Raw genomic sequence first — 19,795 nt, 5'->3', positions numbered from 1 at the left:
TTCCAGAAACCTCAGGGGAGAATATTTTTTATGCAACTCAAACCCCACCCCAAAACCCAATACCGCACTCGTGGCTGGAAATGGGACTGTACGACCATGCTCTCTCATTCACAGCCACAGTGGAGGGGCAACATATGGTCATTGTAGTGCAAAACCCAACCTTCATAGCCCAAGTAGTCTCGGAGGGAATGAGACTAAGAATGGAGGCTTGCAATAACTACCTTTGGATGTCCTCGGTTCTCCAGCCACCGATGATATTCCCATTCCCTCAGATCCCATTTTACCACTTCCCGGCCTGGGAAATGTTGTTGTTCAACCCCCTGAGCCAATTAATAACTCAGGAATAACTATTTTCCCCAATGAACTTTTTCCCACAGCATGTTATGAACCACCAATAGCACCATGACAAGCTCATGCAACGACTATGGATATGACGCAACCCAGCCCTTTAATGGTCCACACCAGCTCCGAGGAGGCCCCCCCCATGGTTGTCCCGAACCATGTAGCATCATCCTCTCAGGTATTACCACAAACTCATCTCCATATAACAATGGACAGGCTAGTACCGAATGTAAAGGTGGACCAAAATACACAAGAACTAGGAGCGACCTTAGCACTAATGAGGGAGACAAGAACAGACATAGTGGTACTAAAAGAAATAAAAGTATTGATGTTCAAAGAGAGATTTGCAAAAAAGTGCATTCTCATCTGCCCATCGAACCTACGAAAAAGTTCAATAGATATAAAGGTTCCGAGCAACCTAGAAATAGGGAACTTCATAGTCATTACGAACCCAACTCTAATGAATGGAACCTCGTCGGAAACGGACTAGATGCTGGAAGAAACCCCACCACATCTGAATAGCTCCATGAATTTCATCATATGAAACTGTAGAGGGGGTAACGGGGCTAACTTTAGGAGAAACTTTAGGTCCTTGATTGATTGACATAGGCCTCCACTAGTAGCACTCTTTGAAACAAAAATGCAAGACCACTGAGCTTTGTTGGATGATTTTCCCTTTAACAACATGATCCAAGTCCCTGCTATTGGAAATTCTAAAGGCTTAGTCATGCTATGGGATGATACCCAGCTAGAGGTGGATGAAGTCACAACGTCGACTCAAGAAATCCATGCAATGATTAAGGTACGTTCCACAAATAATAATTGACTTTTTAGTGTATTTATGCTAGTGTGTATAGAAAGAATCGTAGGAATCTATGGCAAAATTTGAAAAGATTAAGAGATAATTAAAATGGTAAATGGTTGATGGTGGAGATTTTAACGATCTGATGAATAGTACGGAAAAATACAGAGGAAGGCCTATATATTAATAAACCTTGTATTAGTAAATTTGGGATGTAGTTAATTATTGTGAAGTTATAGATATGGGATTTAAAGGTGGTAAGTACACGTGGTTAAATAAACGCTTCAAAAATAGGACAAAACTTATTTTTGAGAGACTTGACCGCTTTCTAGCAAATGACGAATGGATACAATTATTTCCAAATGCGCAAGTACAACACCTTCCACGTACCCATTCAAACCACTGTCCACTGTTACTATCACTATTTCAAAAAAGCCACACCAAACACAAAAAGATAATTCGCTTTGAATCCATGCGGACCACCCACCAGAATTTTAAAAACATCATACTACAAAGCTGGAATGAAGAAAAAAACATACTAAAAGCAATACCAAACTTCACTAATCAGCTCCAATATGGAATAATACCACTTTTGGCAACATCTTCTGGAAAAAAAAAGAATCATAAGAAGACTAGAAGGGATCCAAAAGTCGCCCCAATACACTTCCAACTATTTTCTACAAAGACTCAAAGAAGACCTAATGAAGGACTTTAACTACATCCTTCGTCTGGAAGAAGACTTCTGGAAATTTAAATCGAGGGTAACGTGGTTGAATGATGGGGACTCCAATACTAGGTTCTTCCACACAACAACTTTAAATAGAAGAAGAAGGGATAAAATTGTCTCATTACAAAATTCAGAGGGAGAATGGGTATACGAACAACGGGACATCAAAAACATCACTACTACTTAATTTACCAACTTATTTTGCACAACCCAAAACCTCTCGACCAGAGGCAAAAAAACTCCATACCAACCCTGACCTAGAAGACTTAGGTAGTGTCCCTTCTGAAAAAGAGATACTCCAAGCAGTAAACTTCTTTCAACCTTACAAAGCTCCTGGTCTGAATGGACTCCACCCCTATTTCTATCAAAATTATTGGAGTATAATGGGGGAGTCAGTCTTAGAACTATGTATTAACGCCTTTAAGAACGAACAAATACCTAAGAAAATCAATAGAACTCATGTTTGCCTTATACCAAAAAAGAAAGGGGCCAATAATCTCCGAGATTTTAGACCTATAAGCATGTGTGACACAAATTATAAAATAATCACTAAAATTATTTCTAACAGGCTAAGACTTGTTATGAATAAGTTGATAGGTCCATGCCAAGCGAGCTTTCTAAATAATAGGCAAGCCACGGACAACACAATAATAGTGCAAGAAACTATCTCTCATTTCCAGAAAATAAAGGGGGGAAAGGGTAACATGATGCTCAAAATCGACCTTGAAAAAGCTTTCGATAGGATCAAGTGGTCTTTTATATGAAACATCCATATCTACTTTGGGTTCCCACATAACTTCATTAATCTAATTATGTCATGTATCACCACGAGCAGTATAGTCGTTCCAGTTAATGGTAAACACACAAAATACTTCAAACCATCTCGGAGCATAAGAAAAAGGGACCCAATATCGTCCTACATTTTCATATTATGTATGGAAATGTTGTCGTAAAGAATAGAAAGTGAAATGTCAAAGAAAAAATGGACACCCATAAAAATTACTAGAAAATGGCCATATCTGTCTCATTTATTCTTCGTTGACGACCTTATCATAATGGGTAGAGCTGATGATAGGAATTGCAACATAATCAAGTAAGTCCTAGACGTTTTTTTGCTCTGAATTGGGTCATAAAATTAACCATAACAAATCAAAACTGATCTGATCATGAAACTGCAACAAATATATTAGAAACCTAACAGCTAGGACTATGAACATTAAATATGGGATGTCTTTTTGAAAATATTTAGGATTCCCTATCTTTAATAAAAAATCGACAAGAATCGACTACTAATTTATCCTAGACAATATGCAACAAAAGTTAGCAGGCTGGAAAACGAAATTCTTAAACATTGCAGGTAGAGCTACTCTCGCTAAAGCATGTCTAAATAACATACCCACACATATTATGCAATATATACACCTTCCAAAGGAAATTACTAAAAAAAATAGACCAAATCCAAAGGAACTTCATATGGGGAACCACTAGCGCTAGACAGAAATTACACCTAATAAAGTGGGACACCTTAACTAAAGGAAAAAATAACGGAGGACTAGGATTGCAACAATCAGAACCTAAAAATAGAGCTTTACTAACCAAACTAGCTTGGAGGGCTTTTACCAACCCTACCTCCTTATGGGCTTCTATGTTAATCAATAAATATACCAGTGAAAGCGAAATATCTGCACTATCACATTCTAAAAGCTCCCATGGGAAACCTTGAAAGAACCTAATAATAGGATGGAACATTTGCAAAGAAGGTCTCAAATGGTCAATAGGAAATGGCTCCAAAATATCTATATGGTATGATAAATGGTTACGAACAACCAAACAATGCGAGAACAAATCTTTGGCCCCTTAACAAGTGAGGTTGAAAACATGAGAGTTAGTGACATCCTAACGAACTCACGAGAATGGAACTATAGTCGCATCTCCTTTATTCTTTCAATAGGGATCAAAAATCTCATTGAATGTACCTATCTATCCTCTTCACCTCACGCACAGGACATAGCGACATGGAGTCATAGCTCGAAAGAGATCCTAACAATGAACTCAGTGTACCAATACCTTAAAAAAATGACCATCATAACAATGATTACGACGTCAAATGGATGTGGAAGCTTCAATGCCCAAATAAAATCAAACACTTCCTTTGGTTATGTCAACACAACAGACTACCAACACGTTCCTATCTTAATGCTCTAGGAATAGACGTCAGTAAGTTGTGCCATATATGTAGCAAACCAGAGACAATGCAACATATTTTTCTGGAATCCAGTAATTCTTAAGTTCTTGGAAGAGCTGAAAATTACCAACATCAACAATATAATAAACAACCAAAAAGAAACACACTGGTCAAAACTTATATATTCTATGAATCCAAAAATAAAAAACATGAAATGGGAATAGGCTTTTCCCTTCTACTTATGGAGCATTTGGTTAACAAGAAATGACAACCATCATAACAACTAAAAGAGGAGGATTAATCTGCAATCAACATACTTTCACGCTATAGAATTCCTATCCTTTACAAATTCAAAGAGGGGCATAGTTACTAAACCAAGAGTAAGCTTCGTGAAATGGAGGCCCCCTACAACTGGTTATAAACTAAACATGGATGGAGCATCTTCTGGGAAACTGGGGGGAAATGGAATATGGGGAGTTATATGGGACAGACATGGGAATTAGGTCCTAGGATTTATGGGAAACACTTATATAGCCTCAAACATAACATCCGAACTTTACGCTTTCCATAGATTGCACAGACATCATCAAAATGTTACTCAATAATCATCCATCTTACTCTACTCTACTGTATAATGATCATCCATCTTACTCTACTCTACTGTATGATTGCAGGGAACTACTCTGGCAACTGAGGAACCCCGGTACAACACAACTTTAGAGAACAAAACCAGGTGACAGATTGCTTGGCAAGAGAAGGGGCTAAGTTAACGAAGGCTAACTCTTTAGTGTTATGGGCAGTTCCTCCTTTGTGTGTCAAGAAGAAGTTGGATGCAGACACGACATGAACTCTTTTTGTAAGGCTTAAAAAGCCACATATCAAATCGGATTATTATAGTACTTACTATGTAGTTCCATCCCTTTCTCCTAGTAGGAGTAACAATAGCAGCATGCTGCCACTAACCTGTAACGATGCATATTAATATATAATATATTATCTCCTTTTTCTACCAAAAAAAAAGATAGAAATAGAATAGATAAATTTCTATTTTTATAAAAGATGTAATTTATAGCTTAATCATTTAAAACACAGACCCATTAAATGAAAGATGTAAAGAAAAGTTGTAATTAGTTGTTAAGATTCAGAGTTGAAAATAAATTCACTTAATTATGAGATTTAAATAATTAAAAGTATAATTATAATTAAATACATTAAATGAAATCTGAGATAATTAGGTACATTTTAAAACGTAGAGCTGGAGTTCACCTCAAGGCTCAAGGCTCAAGGCTCAAGGCTCCTCTAGGTATAATATTTCCTCAAGTTTTCTTTTCAGGAATACTATTCTGATCAATAAAGTCACATAGTGCATTAATTTAGTGTATTATATAAGTCTTTAAATATTGCTTCAACACTTGGTCATTTTTTTTATACATAACTAACAAAATATTATGTTCGATTCTTTTTTTTTCTAGGGTTTTGATATAATTTCTAAATGTGTTATTTTATAGAGTATGAGTTTAGTTAGCCGATAGTTTATTCGTCCAATCTATTTTATGTTGATTATTTAACAAAATAAATATTGTTTAGTTATTTTAAACAATATAACCATGAAATTGTTAAACATCTCAAGTTAATATATAGTTTTATTTTGAATATGTGATGATATTTATTTTTTAATATTGATCTAGGATATCTGCAATTTATATAAAATGAAAAAGGAGTTATATTTATCTTTAATAAATATTTATTTAAATTTTGATCCTATTTTTTATTTTTTTTGGTAACCAACAAAATTGTATTAATCACCAAAGTGTATCCATTACATAACCAATAGCAAAGTCATGACCCAACTTGCTATTCTAAAAAAAAACAGAGACAACGAGAACAGAGGAAAACTAACCTAGCAATCTAAAATGCAAACTGATGAATGGCTTGCATAGTTTTCTGGCTGGCTTGATCCTATTTTTTTGAAGTTACATTTTTTCAAGTCCAATTTGTTAAATGTGATAAGTGTTGAAATTACAGCACTTAAATCCTATTTTTTTTAGAAGGTATATTTTTCAAATCTATTTTGTTAGTAGTTTAGGTCTTGAACCTCATTTATTAGAAGGTACATTTTTCTAAGTCTATATACTTTTTTTAGTATTTTAGGTCTTAAAGTGACGAGCATACACTCTATTATTAAAAGAGATATTTTTTTTGTGTCTATTTTGTTAATATGGTAGTTCCTAAAATTACAAGATCTAAATCCTAAATCCTATGTTTTTAGAATTAAGTACATTTTTTTCACAAGTCTATTTTATTACATAGTTTAGGTTTATGTTTTTAGAATTAAGTACATTTTTTCACAAGTTTATTTTATTAATAGTTTAGGTCTTGAAATTACAAGATTTAAACCCTATTTTCTTAGAAGAGGCATTTTTTCAAGTTTGTTTTGTTAGTGTGGTAAGTCTTAAAATTACAAGGCATAAATTATTGCTTTTTTAGAAGGTACAATATTTTAAGTCTATTTCATTAGTAGTTTGATCTTGTAAATTACAAGATTTGAACCTTGTTTTTTTTTAGAAGATACAAATTTTTTTCCAAGTCTTTTCTGTTAGTAGTTTAGCTCTTGAAATTAAAAGATTTAAATTCTACTATTTTAGAAGGGACTTTCCAAGTCTATTTCATTAGTATAGTAGATCTTAAAATTTCAAGACATAAAGCCTAATCTTTTTAAAAGGGCATTTCAAGCCTATTTTGTTAATATGGTGTAGGTTAAGTTTATAGTTATGTTTTAGGGACATTGTAATTATATCTTAATTTTTTTAAGTTAGAAATTTATTGTTAGTTAATGATTATCAACCCTTAACTAATAACAATTATTTTTTCATCCTAAAACCTATTATAACAATCTTTTTAACTACTTAATTTTTTAACAAAATTAACATTACTAAAAAAAACTACTTTAACACATTAACATTATGAAATTAGCTAAATAGCAATTTCATAATTAGATAAATAATAAACTAATAAACAAACAATTAACTTTTAATGAACACTAATTAAGTATCTGAGTGATATTTAAGGATTTATATAGCACACTAAATTAGTTTGTTATGCGACTTCATCAATTAATCAAGGCGTGGTCCGATCATAAAAGTTATTCAGCATACTAATTCAATGTGCTATTGATAAAAAAAAGAAAATTTTATTTTGGTAGATTCATTTGATCAACTTTTATTTTTCATCTGTTATTCATATTTTGGACTCTCCATAAGATACATGAATTTAATCAATAAAAAGGATGAACTATATTTCTTTAAATGTATCTTCATAACAGATTTGCTTTACATTCGTATGAAAATTTGCATATTTATTTATTTTCTTTCTTCAAATGTGTGTAAAATAGTGGTCTATTACTTTCAATATTTTTTGTAATTTTCAATGATGACCTTAAAATAGTATACTATATGGGTCCATTAGTATAGCAACTAGCCATTTGTTTTTATTTACAAATCTTGTCTCCCCTTTCTCTAGTTAATATAATGAGATATTGATTTATACTATTTTGTAAATTTTTATTTTTTTAATTTTTTAATATATATATAGCCATTTGTTTTTATTTACAAATCTTGTCTTCCCTTTCTCTAGTTAATATAATGAGATATTGATTTATACTATTTTGAAAATTTTTATTTTTTTAATTTTTTAATATATATATAAAATAGATTCATACGATTAACAATATTTTTTTCATTTAACAAATATAGCAGAAATTTAGTTTCAAAGCACATACATAATTAGGCTTTGAATATCGCTTAGTGCTTCAAGTTTTACTCACAATTTAATATATATATATATATATATATTGGTCAACTTAGATTTACTCAGTACATGATAAAAATAAATTGCAACGTACTTAACTTTCGTAGAAGATTCAAATTGAATTTGAATTGGTATGATTATAACACGATGCTTATAGCGCCCACCTACATGCAATTTATTTTATCTTATACTTGTATGGTTAAATTTTTAGAAAGTTAATTATGCGTATCTTTAAGTGTTTATCTTAGAAAGTTGAGACGTTTAATTATGTTTATGAGGTGAAAAAATAAATATTTTTAACTAGTAATAAAAATTATATTCAGAAGTTTAAAGTAATAGTTTTTCCTCATAAGCACTTTTGAAACCATTACCAAGCATAAATTGTTTTGCTATAATAATAACAAAAATGTTTTTCAAATTAATTAGTGAAACCTGAATTACTTATTTGAAAGTGTTTTTTCCAGAAGTGTTTCTAACAAGAAAACACTTTTCAAATTAAGATTTTTTTAAAAAAAATTGACCAAATAAGCTATAAACACAAATGCAGTCTTCCTAGATAATGACTATATTATGCTTATTTATATAATTTATTTTGACAAAGATAACATTTAAATAAATTACATTATTTTTTATTGCTTTATAATATTACAAACTTGTAATTTATTATGAAAAATAAACTTGTAATATTCCAAAGAAAAATTAATATTGAGGGTAGAGTTACTAAAAAATATGGGATGAAGAGTAAAATATATGATTATTATATTAAAAATAAAAGCGAGATGAGAAAAATACGAAGTAACAATGCAAGCATCCCAAATCGATTTTTATATAAAATGGCATTTTTGTCGTTATATAACAAATTTAACAATATGACATAATAATATCTGATACACCACCAACGAATGTGGTGCAATGAATGAGATTGTTCTTTTCTTAATCAGAAGATTCAGGTTCAACCCTAAGCATGAATTCGGATTAACCGGACTCAAATGGGGAAACTAAAAATAAAATATGTACAATTTGTCACCTCTAAAATTAAAAAAAATCCCAATCTGTGCAGTATAGAAAGCCAAAAGCCCTCCAAATTCCAATCACTAGCGGCCAGCAGTCATGCATTTACACCACGACTTTTGAGCATTTTTCCCGTCCAAGCAATTGGTTAATGTATTTTTTATTTTTCATATCTAAGCTTAGGAAAAGTTTAGTGGATGCAACGAGGCTTTCAAATATGAAAACTTAAAATATCTACGTATTTATTAATGAAAAAAGTGAATATTTTTTGGTATCTTTTAAATTTTTGAAAATTATAAAATTTAATTTCATGTTAAATTTTAAATTTTTATGGACACGTTTTCGGAGTTCAACTTTGAAAAAAAGGTACATTAACAAATTATGGTCAAACGCTTTCCCAGAATTTGAAAATTAAAATTACTTTATAAAATACACACAATTTCCATCAATATATAAAAGCAATTCACTATGGCCAGAGGAAAATACGTATATTCTCTAATGAAAAAAAATAAAAATAAATGTAGTTGACTTGTTGAAGAAAAGTGTGAAGGTCACTTGAAAGGTCGATCTAACTCAATCAAGTTTGAAGCAATTTTCATATTTAGGTTAAGTTAATTTTGTATATACCTATACTTTTAGTTTTGCCGCTCATAGATGAGAGAGTTGCTCGGATGATAAGTATCCTTCACTTCCAATTCGAAGATTGTTAGTTTGAGTCCCCAACGAAGTAAAAAAGGTGAGAGCTCTCAAGAAGGATTTTCTTTTAAAAGTATCACGCATATTCTAACTAAAAAAATGTATTTCTTTGGAACAAAAAATTTCTTGAAAAATACAATTCCCACAGTGGGTAAATAATGATATATGTTTTTCTTTAGAAATTAAACTAGTTTGAAAGTAAACCATGTCAAATTTTACTAAATACTACTGGACAAATGAAGGCTTGCCTCTGAAGTTTTGTCGTGATAAGAAGGCACAACAAACTTAAGGGTAAGTTCTAGAAAAGTGATGGTTTGACTAACTAAATTTGTATGACCTTATGAGGCAGAGTGTTGGCTAGTTAAGAACTCTCATGTTTAGAATATGAAAGTTGCATAGATGAGAATGTTGAAGTAGATGTATGCACATACGAAGAGAGACAAAATTTAAAATGAAGATATCTGAGACAAGGTACGAGTAGCCTCCGTGCTAGACCAGATGAAGGAAACTAGACTAAGATCGATTGGACATGTGAATAAGAGAAGTGTAGATGCCCAGTAAGAAAGTGTTAGCGGTTGGTAGTGGCATGCGTCAAGATAGGTTGAGGCAAGTCGAAAAGTATTGAAATGATTAGATAAGACATAACATAACATATCTTAATCTTGCCAAGAACTTGACTTTAGATAAAAACGGCTGGAAGTCACAGATTATGGTAGGAAGTTAGTTGACAGTTGAATCTTGCTTTCCTTTGGGATAGGTTTGATGGTCATGCTTTGATCTTTCTTCTTACTAAAAGTATTAACATTAATCTCGTAGTTTTTTTATCTTCAATTTTGGTCATCATTGGTATTTTTTATGCTCCAATTATTGCATTATTTTGTTGTCGTTGACATTCTCCCTCTGTTTATTGTGTAGTACTCTCAATTTCGCATTATTTTGTTATTGTTATTGCTCTCATATATGTATCCCCTTTTAAAATTGATTGATAAATTTTTATTTAAGTTGAGAATCTATTGAAAATGATACACTACATACACTCTATCCTTCTCAAATTCACATGATAGCAGTACATAATTTGACTATTTATTTGAAAAATCATCTCAAACGGCTGAAATTGGAGAACCAATAGACAATAGTCAATATTTTGGACAAATTTATGTGGTATTTGGTTTATATTCTAATTTCCATTTTATTTTTTTTGTTCAAAAAATCCATTTTGTGGACTTCAGATTTACAAGTCGCACTTCCAGAAGGGTTTTTTTTTTCGGTCTTTTCCATATTTTAATCGAATTTCCTTCTCCCATATTAAATCAAATTTTCTTTTTCGTATTGGTTCATTGAATATTGCAAATATAAAAAAGAAAAGAATATCTAATTAACTATTTTCCCTTTTTAAATCGAAATTCCTTTTCCACATATTTAAATCAAAAAATTAATTTGTACTGTATCTATTTTCCTTAGGCGCTAATATTTAGGCGTGCCAAACAAGCCCTAATTTTAGAGAATTCTCTGGCCTTTACTGCCCCGCGAGGCGTGGCAATTTTGGTTTTCCTCTTCTCCAAGGAACTAGGGAACTCCTTTCTTTCTCCAAAATAATAATAATAATAATAACTATCCTTTCGATTTTTACTCCCTCATCACTGTTGAATTAAAGCTCAGATCAACAGGTTTTTTTTAATTCTTTTCTTTAATTTTCTTGTCGAGTTATGATTCCCCTACTGTTTTTCGACTTTCTGTGTTTTTTGTGTGTATTTTTTCGTTAATTGCTGTTTTCTATGAATATCTTGAAAACCTAGTTCATGGATTTTTTTTTTCCTCATTTTGTTTTTGGATTGAGGCGCGGAGGGGATATAACTTATGTAATTGAGTTTTTTTCTTCTTCTTTGTCTTAATGGAAGAAATATTGAGTATTCGAATGGAGAAATTGATATTGAGGATTCATATAACCGATTTATCTAATTTGATATTGAGGTGGTGTTGTTGTTGTCAGCTTTTTCTTGGATAAATTCTATGGAAGGAACATATTCTATGCTTTTGATTGTATGCGTTTGGATGTTTTTCATCCTATGTTGACATTCTGGCCCTATTCCAAATTTCAATTTATTTGCTATTAGTTTTGCTTCCTTTTCTTATAGAAGCATATTAAGTGAAACTAGAAAGGTCGGAGATATTCGTTTCGTTTGTAGAATTTCAGTGCTTAAATTACTAATGGGGTGGTTTCTGGCAACAATTCATTTCAGGTTGATCCATAAGTTGAGAGAGAAAAATGGTGGACGAATTGAAGCAAGGAGAAAATTCATGGATAGACACGGCTGTGCAGTCGGATAGAGTATTGAATGTTGATAATAATGTTTCCTTGATGTCTCAATCAATAGTTATCACTGATGGGGTAGAACCCTTACATCCTCAGCAGCCTCCACCTCAGGGCACCAGCCCCTCCTCGGATGTCCGATTGGGCTTTCCTGAACGAGCCATCTCAGCAGCTGGTGCAGCATTTCTCTCTGCTGTCCTTGTTAATCCACTTGATGTTGTCAAGGTATTTATGCTAAATACGGACAATTACCCAATTATTTTGTTCACCTTTTACTTATCTTTTGATGTTCATTTCTGTTGTATCCAGAAGTTTTGATACTTTGTTGAATTTCAGATATAGGAATATTATATGCATACAATATATTGATAAGCTGACTAATTTCTGTTTCTGCACTAATTTACAGACTAGATTGCAAGCACAGGCAGCTGGAGTAGCTTATTCACATCCAATGAGTAACATGACTAGCCGCATGGCAGTTTTTGGGCCAAATATGGTATGACATGCTTTGAAGTGTTCTTTTTTATGTGGAAACAACTTTTTGTGTCTTTAATTTGTCTTCCTTGATTCTTGAATATAGATATGTTCATTTCTTCCCGTTGAAGTTCTTTTCCTATTTCATACGTAGAGTACTATGATACTAAGCATAACTCAAAACCTATTGTGGGAAGACAGGCAAAATCAATATGCTTTCTTGTTAATCCTCATGTTAAAATGAGGTAGTTAATAAAAGAGGGTATTGACTTGTGTGTTGGTGTTATCTTTGTTGAGCTTTTTTATAGAAAAAAAGTTGTCTGGTGAACTTGAATGGCTTGCTAAGTTTTGAGCATAACCCAAAACTATTGTGGAAAGACATGCAAAATCAATGTACTTTCTTGTTAATCGTAATGTTAAAATGAGGTAGTTAAGAAAAGAGGATATTGACTAGTGTATTGGTGTTGTCTTCGTTGAACTTTTGAATAGAAAAAAGTTGTCTGTACAACTTGAATAGCTTGCTAAGTTTTGGATTTTTCAAGTGAAAGATAGACGAATAAGCTATACAATTACTTAATTGTGTCATAAAACTCTTTGCATTGGCACTGCCACAATAAATGCTGGATGCATTTATCTACTTATTGCCTGTTTAACCTGATTAATTTTTAGTGGTTCTGATTATTGTTGGATGGACGGACTTGCAGAACAAATTACGGCTAATGCTCCACTCTTATTTCCTAATTTTTCTTAGTGGTTTACACCTTGTTTTATTGCAGTTGCATAAAGTGGTTTGTTTAAAGTACTACATGTGCCTGCCTGCTTGATTACATGTGAATAGTGTCCGAGACACCAGACTTGGGAGTGGGAGCGGAATTAGAGCATGTTTTTCATAATCATTAAAGTAAAATCAAGTTGCTAGTATTATTTATTTAATTTTTGATAAAAATCAACTTGATGCTATTATTAGTTTAAGTGTAAATTCGGAAAAACAGCTGCGACTGCACAAGAAACAAAAATAGCACGTAAACCTTGTATAATGAGAAAGATAAATTGATAGAATGTTTTAAAGATGTGAGTAGTTCATCCTTAGAATTTCTAGATATAGCAGGAGTATGAATATCCTTCCTTCATAGTGGGCACATTCAGCAAGTTTGAGGTTGATTCCGCAGGTATAAATATTATCTGTTCTTGGCTGATTTCAACCACCTTTTTGGTATAAGAAGAGGTGAAAGCAACTTCCTTTCTTAGTTGGAGACAAAATGTAAAACATGATTTTGTTATGAGCCATAAACTGTATTTTCAAGATGGTAAAGTTATTAGAATAGCTGTTTGGTCATTAATAAAGGGTCTAAAATCTTCCAAGGGTGTGGCATAGTGATGGAAGAGTTGAAGTAATAATCATAGGAATCAAGTTTCAAATCCCATGAGACATTATTAGGTTAATTCTTCCAATTTACCTACTTAGTGGGAAGTAGTTACTCTGTGCATGTGCTAGTAGGTAGTATATACCCCACAGATTAGTCGAGATGCACGTAGGTTAGCTCAGACACCAACAAAAAATAAAAGTATATAGACCAAGTTATTCTCAGCAAAAAGGAAGGAGGTTTAGGGATTGGGAATTTGAAAATCCAGAATCAAAGCTTACTTATGAAGTGGCTATGGAGATTTGTGTCACAAGAACAAGCTCTTTGGAAGGAAACCATAAAGACTAGGTTTGGAATGGAGAATTTGTGGATCACCAGCTTGCCCACACAACCTTATGGGTATGGAGTATGGAGATCCATCAGAAATCTATGGGCCAAATTTTTTAACAAATGCAAAACCAAGGTTGGGAATGGTGGAAGGACACTGTTCTGGGAAGACAGATGGGTGGATCAGGTGACGTTGAGAAATAGGTTCCCTATTTTGTTCAACGCGAGCCTTCAAAAGAGGCTACAATCAGTGAAATGAGAGATAATCAGGGGTGGGATCTCAGGTTTAGAAGACATCTAAATGATTGGGAGGTCAATAGAGTAGTTGAGCTGCTCAACATTCTTGGGCAGTGCAAAGATGAGGACAATCTATTTTGGTATCCAGATAAGGCAGATTTTCAGTTGGCTCAGCTTATAGAAGCTCATGTGACTCATATAGGTGGATGGCCTTGGAAGATGATTTGGAAAGTCAAGATACCATTCAAGGTAGCATATTTCACTTGGTTGCTAGCCGAACAGGCTGCACTCACTCAACACAACTTCATGAAAAGAGGTGTGCAAATTTATTTCAGGTGTTGGTTTTGTGAATGTGAGGTCAAGACAATAAACCATCTCTTTCTACATTGTAGAGAGACTGTGAAGCTGTGGCAGATTTTCATCAACTTAAGGGGCATCAGTTGGACTATGCCAGGGAACATCAAAGAAGTTCTAGCTTGCTGGAATAGAGATGGGAATCAGTTAGGACACAGTGAGAGATGGAAGATTGTCCCTGCCTGCATTTGGTGGACTATATGGATGGAGAGGAATCAGAAATGTTTTAAAAACAAGAGCTTCTCTATGCAGAATTTGAAGCTGAATTGTCTGGTTCCTTTTTTTTTTTTTTTTGGTGTAAACATGAATATCCTCAAAATGTAGAGGATATTCCTAGTATTTTAGATTACTAATGACCTACATAGGAGTTTTCTCTCTTTTGCAACTTTTGGATATGAGTATTACTAGAATACTCTGTGTATTCTTTTGTTTGTAATACAAGTTACCTTTTTCAAAAATAAAAAATAAAAAAGGGTCTTAAATACAGTATTTCCTGGGTGAACTGTTTCCCTTGTCTCAAATATATATCTGTATTGATCTCTTGAAGAATGTGAAATTTTATAGATCTTTTCTTCTATTGAAATAAGCAATATGATATTGATTTATTCATTTGTTCACTCAGATGTTTGCAGACCTGAGGTGTTCACCTTCATGTACCCGAGCTGGTGTTCATGGTACAGTATCAATCTGCCCACCTGATTGTTTCCAGTACAAAGGAGCACTTGATGTCTTCTACAAAATTATTCGGCAGGTTGGCAAATTTATTCTCATGTTCTCTCAGATGCTCGAGTGTGTTGATTGCTCAAGTCTTCATGTTTCTTTCATGTTTATCTTCTGAATTTTCATCTTGCAGTTTGGATTGTTTTAAACTTTTTCTGACTCATAACTGGTGTCTTTTCACAGGAGGGTATTTCTAAGCTATGGAGAGGTACAAATGCTGGTCTAGCTCTGGCTGTACCAACAGTATGTGCCAATTGATTTAATCATAATTAGTTTCTTTGAACTCACCAATGACTCCCTTATAGTGTATTTAGGGAAGTTAAGGCTATATGTTATAATCACAATTTTGTGCTGATGCTTTTTGAACAGGTCGGAATTTACTTGCCTTGCTATGACATTTTTCGCAACAAGTTAGAGGAGTTCACAGCTCAACATGCCCCAAGCTTGACACCATATGCCCCTTTATTAGCTGGTTCTCTGGCACGGTCTTTAGCTTGCACAAGTTGCTATCCTATTGAACTTGCCAGAACACGAATGCAGGTATCTCACAACTCCTATTGTCAAGGTTTAATCTATCCACCATATTTAAAGGAGAGAAAAGGGTCTGGGCTGGTATAGAAGTAATTTATTTTGCATATTTTGTTATATATGTGTCATTCTAGGCATTCCAGTTGCTCTTTACTTGCTACAAACATGGGTGATCCACTCCTTCAACTGTTCTGATTCTCTCTTTCACTGAGTTGCTCCTGTTTATAGGCATTTAAGGATATGAACAAGAAGCCTGCTGGAGTCTGGAAGACTTTGTTTGAAGTTATTGCCAATGTCAGGAGCACAACTAGTACCAATTTTGGCTGTAAGTCAATTTTTTCCCTGGCCCTGCTTTCTAGCTATAGGAAAGAGTTTCTAGATAATGTTTGTTAGTGAAAATGAATAGATGTAGATTCCATAATAGTGTTAAAGGTGTTATTACTTACCAACAAATAAATAAACTAAAGGTGTTTACCTGAATATATTCCTAAAAATCCGTGTCCCAACTTTAGGCTCAACAGTTGTGATCTTTAAATTCTCTTCTCTGTGCTGGTTCATTTGCTCCTCTTCTAATAGCACTATTACAACATGTGGAAATGAATCAAAACTTGACAATGAAGATGCTGTGAGTGATGTTCTAAATTGTGTAAGAGAGGAGAATATTTTCCAAAGCATGGTCCTTCAGAAAGTTGAATCTTCACATAGCTTATATAGTTCTTAAAAGTCCATTACTTCTCATTCTAGCTCCTTGTTTCTCTACTTAAAATCTGTGTCTCACTTTCACTCTTTAAATATGAATGCTCTTGCAATCTCTTTAAAGTTGGCATATTATTTTCTGCTTCAGTACAAAGTTATCGTGTACTTTGGTCTGGACTTGGGGCACAGCTTGCTCGCGACGTCCCTTTTTCTGCAATTTGTTGGTCAACTCTTGAACCGGTATGATTCAATTCTATTTTTGTTAGATTCTAATCTGTTCATGAATTTCATTTGATTCAAGCATTATTCTCACAAGTATATTTGCAGGTAAGAAGGTGGCTTCTTAGTCCGCTGGGAGATGAAGCTAATGCTGTCGGTGTCCTAGGTGCAAACTTTTCTGCTGGTTTTGTTGCAGGAAGCATTGCTGCTGCTGCAACATGTCCCCTTGATGTTGCTAAGACTAGAAGACAGATTGAGGTGTTTATTTTTCATCCAAATCCTCATATATGGAATACTGATATTTAGATTTGTCCACTTGGCTCAAGCATCATTCAATCAATTTAAATCAACATTTTTCTTGTCTGTTATATAAATTAGGAAGTGATCCAGGAATCAATAGTCATAGACCCCATAGTTTGAATGTCTTCTTAGTTATATCAATCACTTCGGCACCCTTAGCCTAGTGCTGTGTTCGTTATGAGCCTTAAATCAAGGAAGTGAGTGGATGGTAGGATGTATACCGGGTTCGCATTTGGGATGAAAGTCTCATAATTGACGTCTTGAACTTCTGGTGAACTGTCGTTGTTGTTGTCATTTATCTCTTCTTTTTGATCTTTCTTCTGTGATCCAGGAATCAATAGTCATAGACCCCACAGTTAGAATGTCTGTTTAGTTATATCAATCACTTTGGCACCCTTAGCCTAGTGTTGTGTTCATTATGAGCCTCAAATCAAGGAAGTGAGTGGATGGTAGGATGTAATACCAGGTTCGCATTTGGGATGAAAGTCTCATAATTGACGTCTTGAGCTTCTGGTGAACTGTCGTTGTAGTTGTCATTTATCTCTTTTTTTTACCTTCTGTTCCACTAGAGTATAACCGATATAATTCTTTTTACAACTGTGCACACTATTTTTGCCCTGGGGTGATTGCAATTTGTCTTTAAAATTAAAGGGATTAGTATCCGAAATAAGCTTACGTTTGAGAGTGCTGTTTTTGTTTTGCACCAAGGATCCATAATGATAATTGACTTGTTTCTCCACATCTATTAGATCGTTTGCTTATCTACCTCTTTTTCTTTATTACAGATGGACCCTGCCAGGGCGTTGACAATGACGACAAGGCAAACTCTACTTGAAATTTGGAGGTACAGCTTTGAGAATATGCCCACTGAATTGTTCCCATGTAAAATAACATATAAGCTGCATATATTAAATCCATGATGATATTGCTGAACGTGCTATCAGAAACGCTATTATGGCAGCAGATCGTTTGTTGTGCAGTAAACAAAACACTAAGGGGGTGTTGGTGTTTGGATTGGCTTCTTTTAAGTGACTTATAAGTTAAAAGTCAAAAGTCATAAGTTGGGTTTTGGCTTTTTTGGGTACTTTTTCAGCTTTAAAAAAAAAAAATGCTTAAAGCACTTTTTGTGTTATCCAAACACTTCCAAAACCAAAAATTAGCTTAAATGCCTAAAGTCACTAAAAATAACAAACTCCGGCTGAATGCTCCAGTCAGAAAGCATTTTGTTTATGCTTTAGTTTTTTTTTTTCACTGCAAAAATAGCTGATGGACCTTTATCCTTTTTTTTTGATGACCCCATGTCCTGATTAATCCATTTACCCCTCCAGTTTGACTTAGTACTTCTCCAGAGATCCACATTCGGTTGTGATGAGTCTTGTGAGTTCATAGGGTTGCACAATTTTTCTTAAATAGAGTGGCATGTGCATGTTTTTCTTTTCACTATTTTGTCTGGCTATGAAGTAGATTCTGAATGAAATCATGCTGACTGTTACAGGGATGGAGGGCTCAAGGGACTGTTTACTGGAGTAGGTCCTCGTGTTGGTCGTGCTGGCCCTTCAGTTGGAATTGTAGTTTCATTTTATGAAGTTGTCAAATATATGTTACACCAACAATATGCTTCTTCATAGAGAGCATAGTCAGGTTAATTAGTTTTTTTCTTTCCAACGTCTTGGATCGGGCAATGGTCGCTGACATAGCTGATTTGGGCCATGATTCTGACGCTGGAGCTCTAATGTGGATATGGTAGCACGCAAAGGAGCAGTTTTGACCATGGTAGATTACCCACACAAGTTAGCTTGTAGAAAATAATCCACTCTTCTTTTGCTTTCCAGCCAATTTTGGTTGGTTTTTCGGCAGAATTGTCTTTGGACTAAGAAGAGATTTTGATATACTTTGGTTGCATCAATGAGCAGTTTTTCCTGAGATGTTCTCAGTTATCATAAAAATGTTCAAGTTCTTTATTTCTTTTATTATTTGTCTGAGGATATCAAGCTAAAATATTGATGCTGAAAGATTTTTATCGATTTTATTTTTCATTACCATAAAATATTGTCTTGATCTTCTTATGTTACATTGGTACATTTTATCAACTGGTGATGACTTAGTTGGAAAGGAAAGAAAAAGAATTGATGTCAGGACAGAAACCAGAGCAGCAAGGAAATAGAAGTGTTATTTTTCTAGTTTATGTTGTTTGAGTGGAAAAGAAATACAAAGATTGTTCTACTATTTATACTCAATAAAATGAATTTTCCAGAGGTCAATCNCCCCCCCCCCCCCCAGTATATGGCATTATCGGTCTTAGTTCGGCTCTTGGAATCACATCCAAACAGTGGTAACATGCAAAACTTAACCACTTTGCCCAAACCATTTATCATACCTCTATTGATATAAATTGTGGTCGTGTTCTTTCATCAAATGACAATCCTCTTCATTCGTTTCTCTTTTCAAATTCGATTTTAATTAATTCACAAAATTGTGTGAGAGTGGCGAATCAAAAGGTTTTATTAAAAAAGGGTGCATGGCGGATGATTTTAAAGCGGACATTCCATTCATTAGGTAGAAAAGATCATCAAAATTTTTGTTTGGTCGAATTTATTTCAATTCCAAAAGCTTGTTGTAGCATATACTTAAATGTGCAGGATGTTGTAGCTTCCTCTTGTAGGTGGTAGACATACTATTTGTCCCTATCCTACAT

The 19,795-nt window shown here is 33.7% G+C and overlaps 2 protein-coding genes across 2 annotated transcripts in view; one reads left to right on the top strand and one right to left on the bottom strand.

The window, feature by feature from the left end:
* LOC125858312 (uncharacterized) overlaps positions 1–19,795 on the bottom strand; it is a 139,470-nt gene that overhangs the window by 104,927 nt on the left and 14,748 nt on the right. The window lies entirely within an intron of this gene.
* Positions 11,030–19,064, top strand: LOC125858316 (mitochondrial carrier protein MTM1). Its single transcript, XM_049538073.1, has 11 exons — positions 11,030–11,237; positions 11,811–12,106; positions 12,288–12,377; positions 15,260–15,388; positions 15,541–15,600; positions 15,727–15,897; positions 16,114–16,210; positions 16,730–16,821; positions 16,909–17,058; positions 17,886–17,944; positions 18,596–19,064. The coding sequence occupies exons 2-11, from the start codon at positions 11,837–11,839 to the stop codon at positions 18,726–18,728; spliced, it is 1,251 nt and encodes a 416-aa protein (XP_049394030.1). The 5' UTR covers positions 11,030–11,237; positions 11,811–11,836; the 3' UTR covers positions 18,729–19,064.

This window comes from Solanum stenotomum, chromosome 3 (assembly GCF_019186545.1).
Source record: "Solanum stenotomum isolate F172 chromosome 3, ASM1918654v1, whole genome shotgun sequence".
In the NCBI taxonomy this organism is placed as follows: domain Eukaryota; kingdom Viridiplantae; phylum Streptophyta; class Magnoliopsida; order Solanales; family Solanaceae; genus Solanum; species Solanum stenotomum.
The sequence above is the reverse complement of the archived record's forward strand: the minus strand, read 5'-3'. Positions and strand labels throughout refer to the sequence as shown.

What these genes read in the sequence shown, in the direction of transcription:
- LOC125858316 (XM_049538073.1), top strand. Translation starts at nt 11,837, where the DNA reads ATGGTGGACGAATTGAAGCAAGGAGAAAATTCATGGATAGACACGGCT. An exon ending in AGACTAGAAGACAGATTGAG is followed by an intron (nt 17,059 to 17,885) that starts GTGTTTATTTTT and finishes TCTTTATTACAG; the next exon opens with ATGGACCCTGCCAGGGCGTT. An exon ending in ACTCTACTTGAAATTTGGAG is followed by an intron (nt 17,945 to 18,595) that starts GTACAGCTTTGA and finishes TGACTGTTACAG; the next exon opens with GGATGGAGGGCTCAAGGGAC.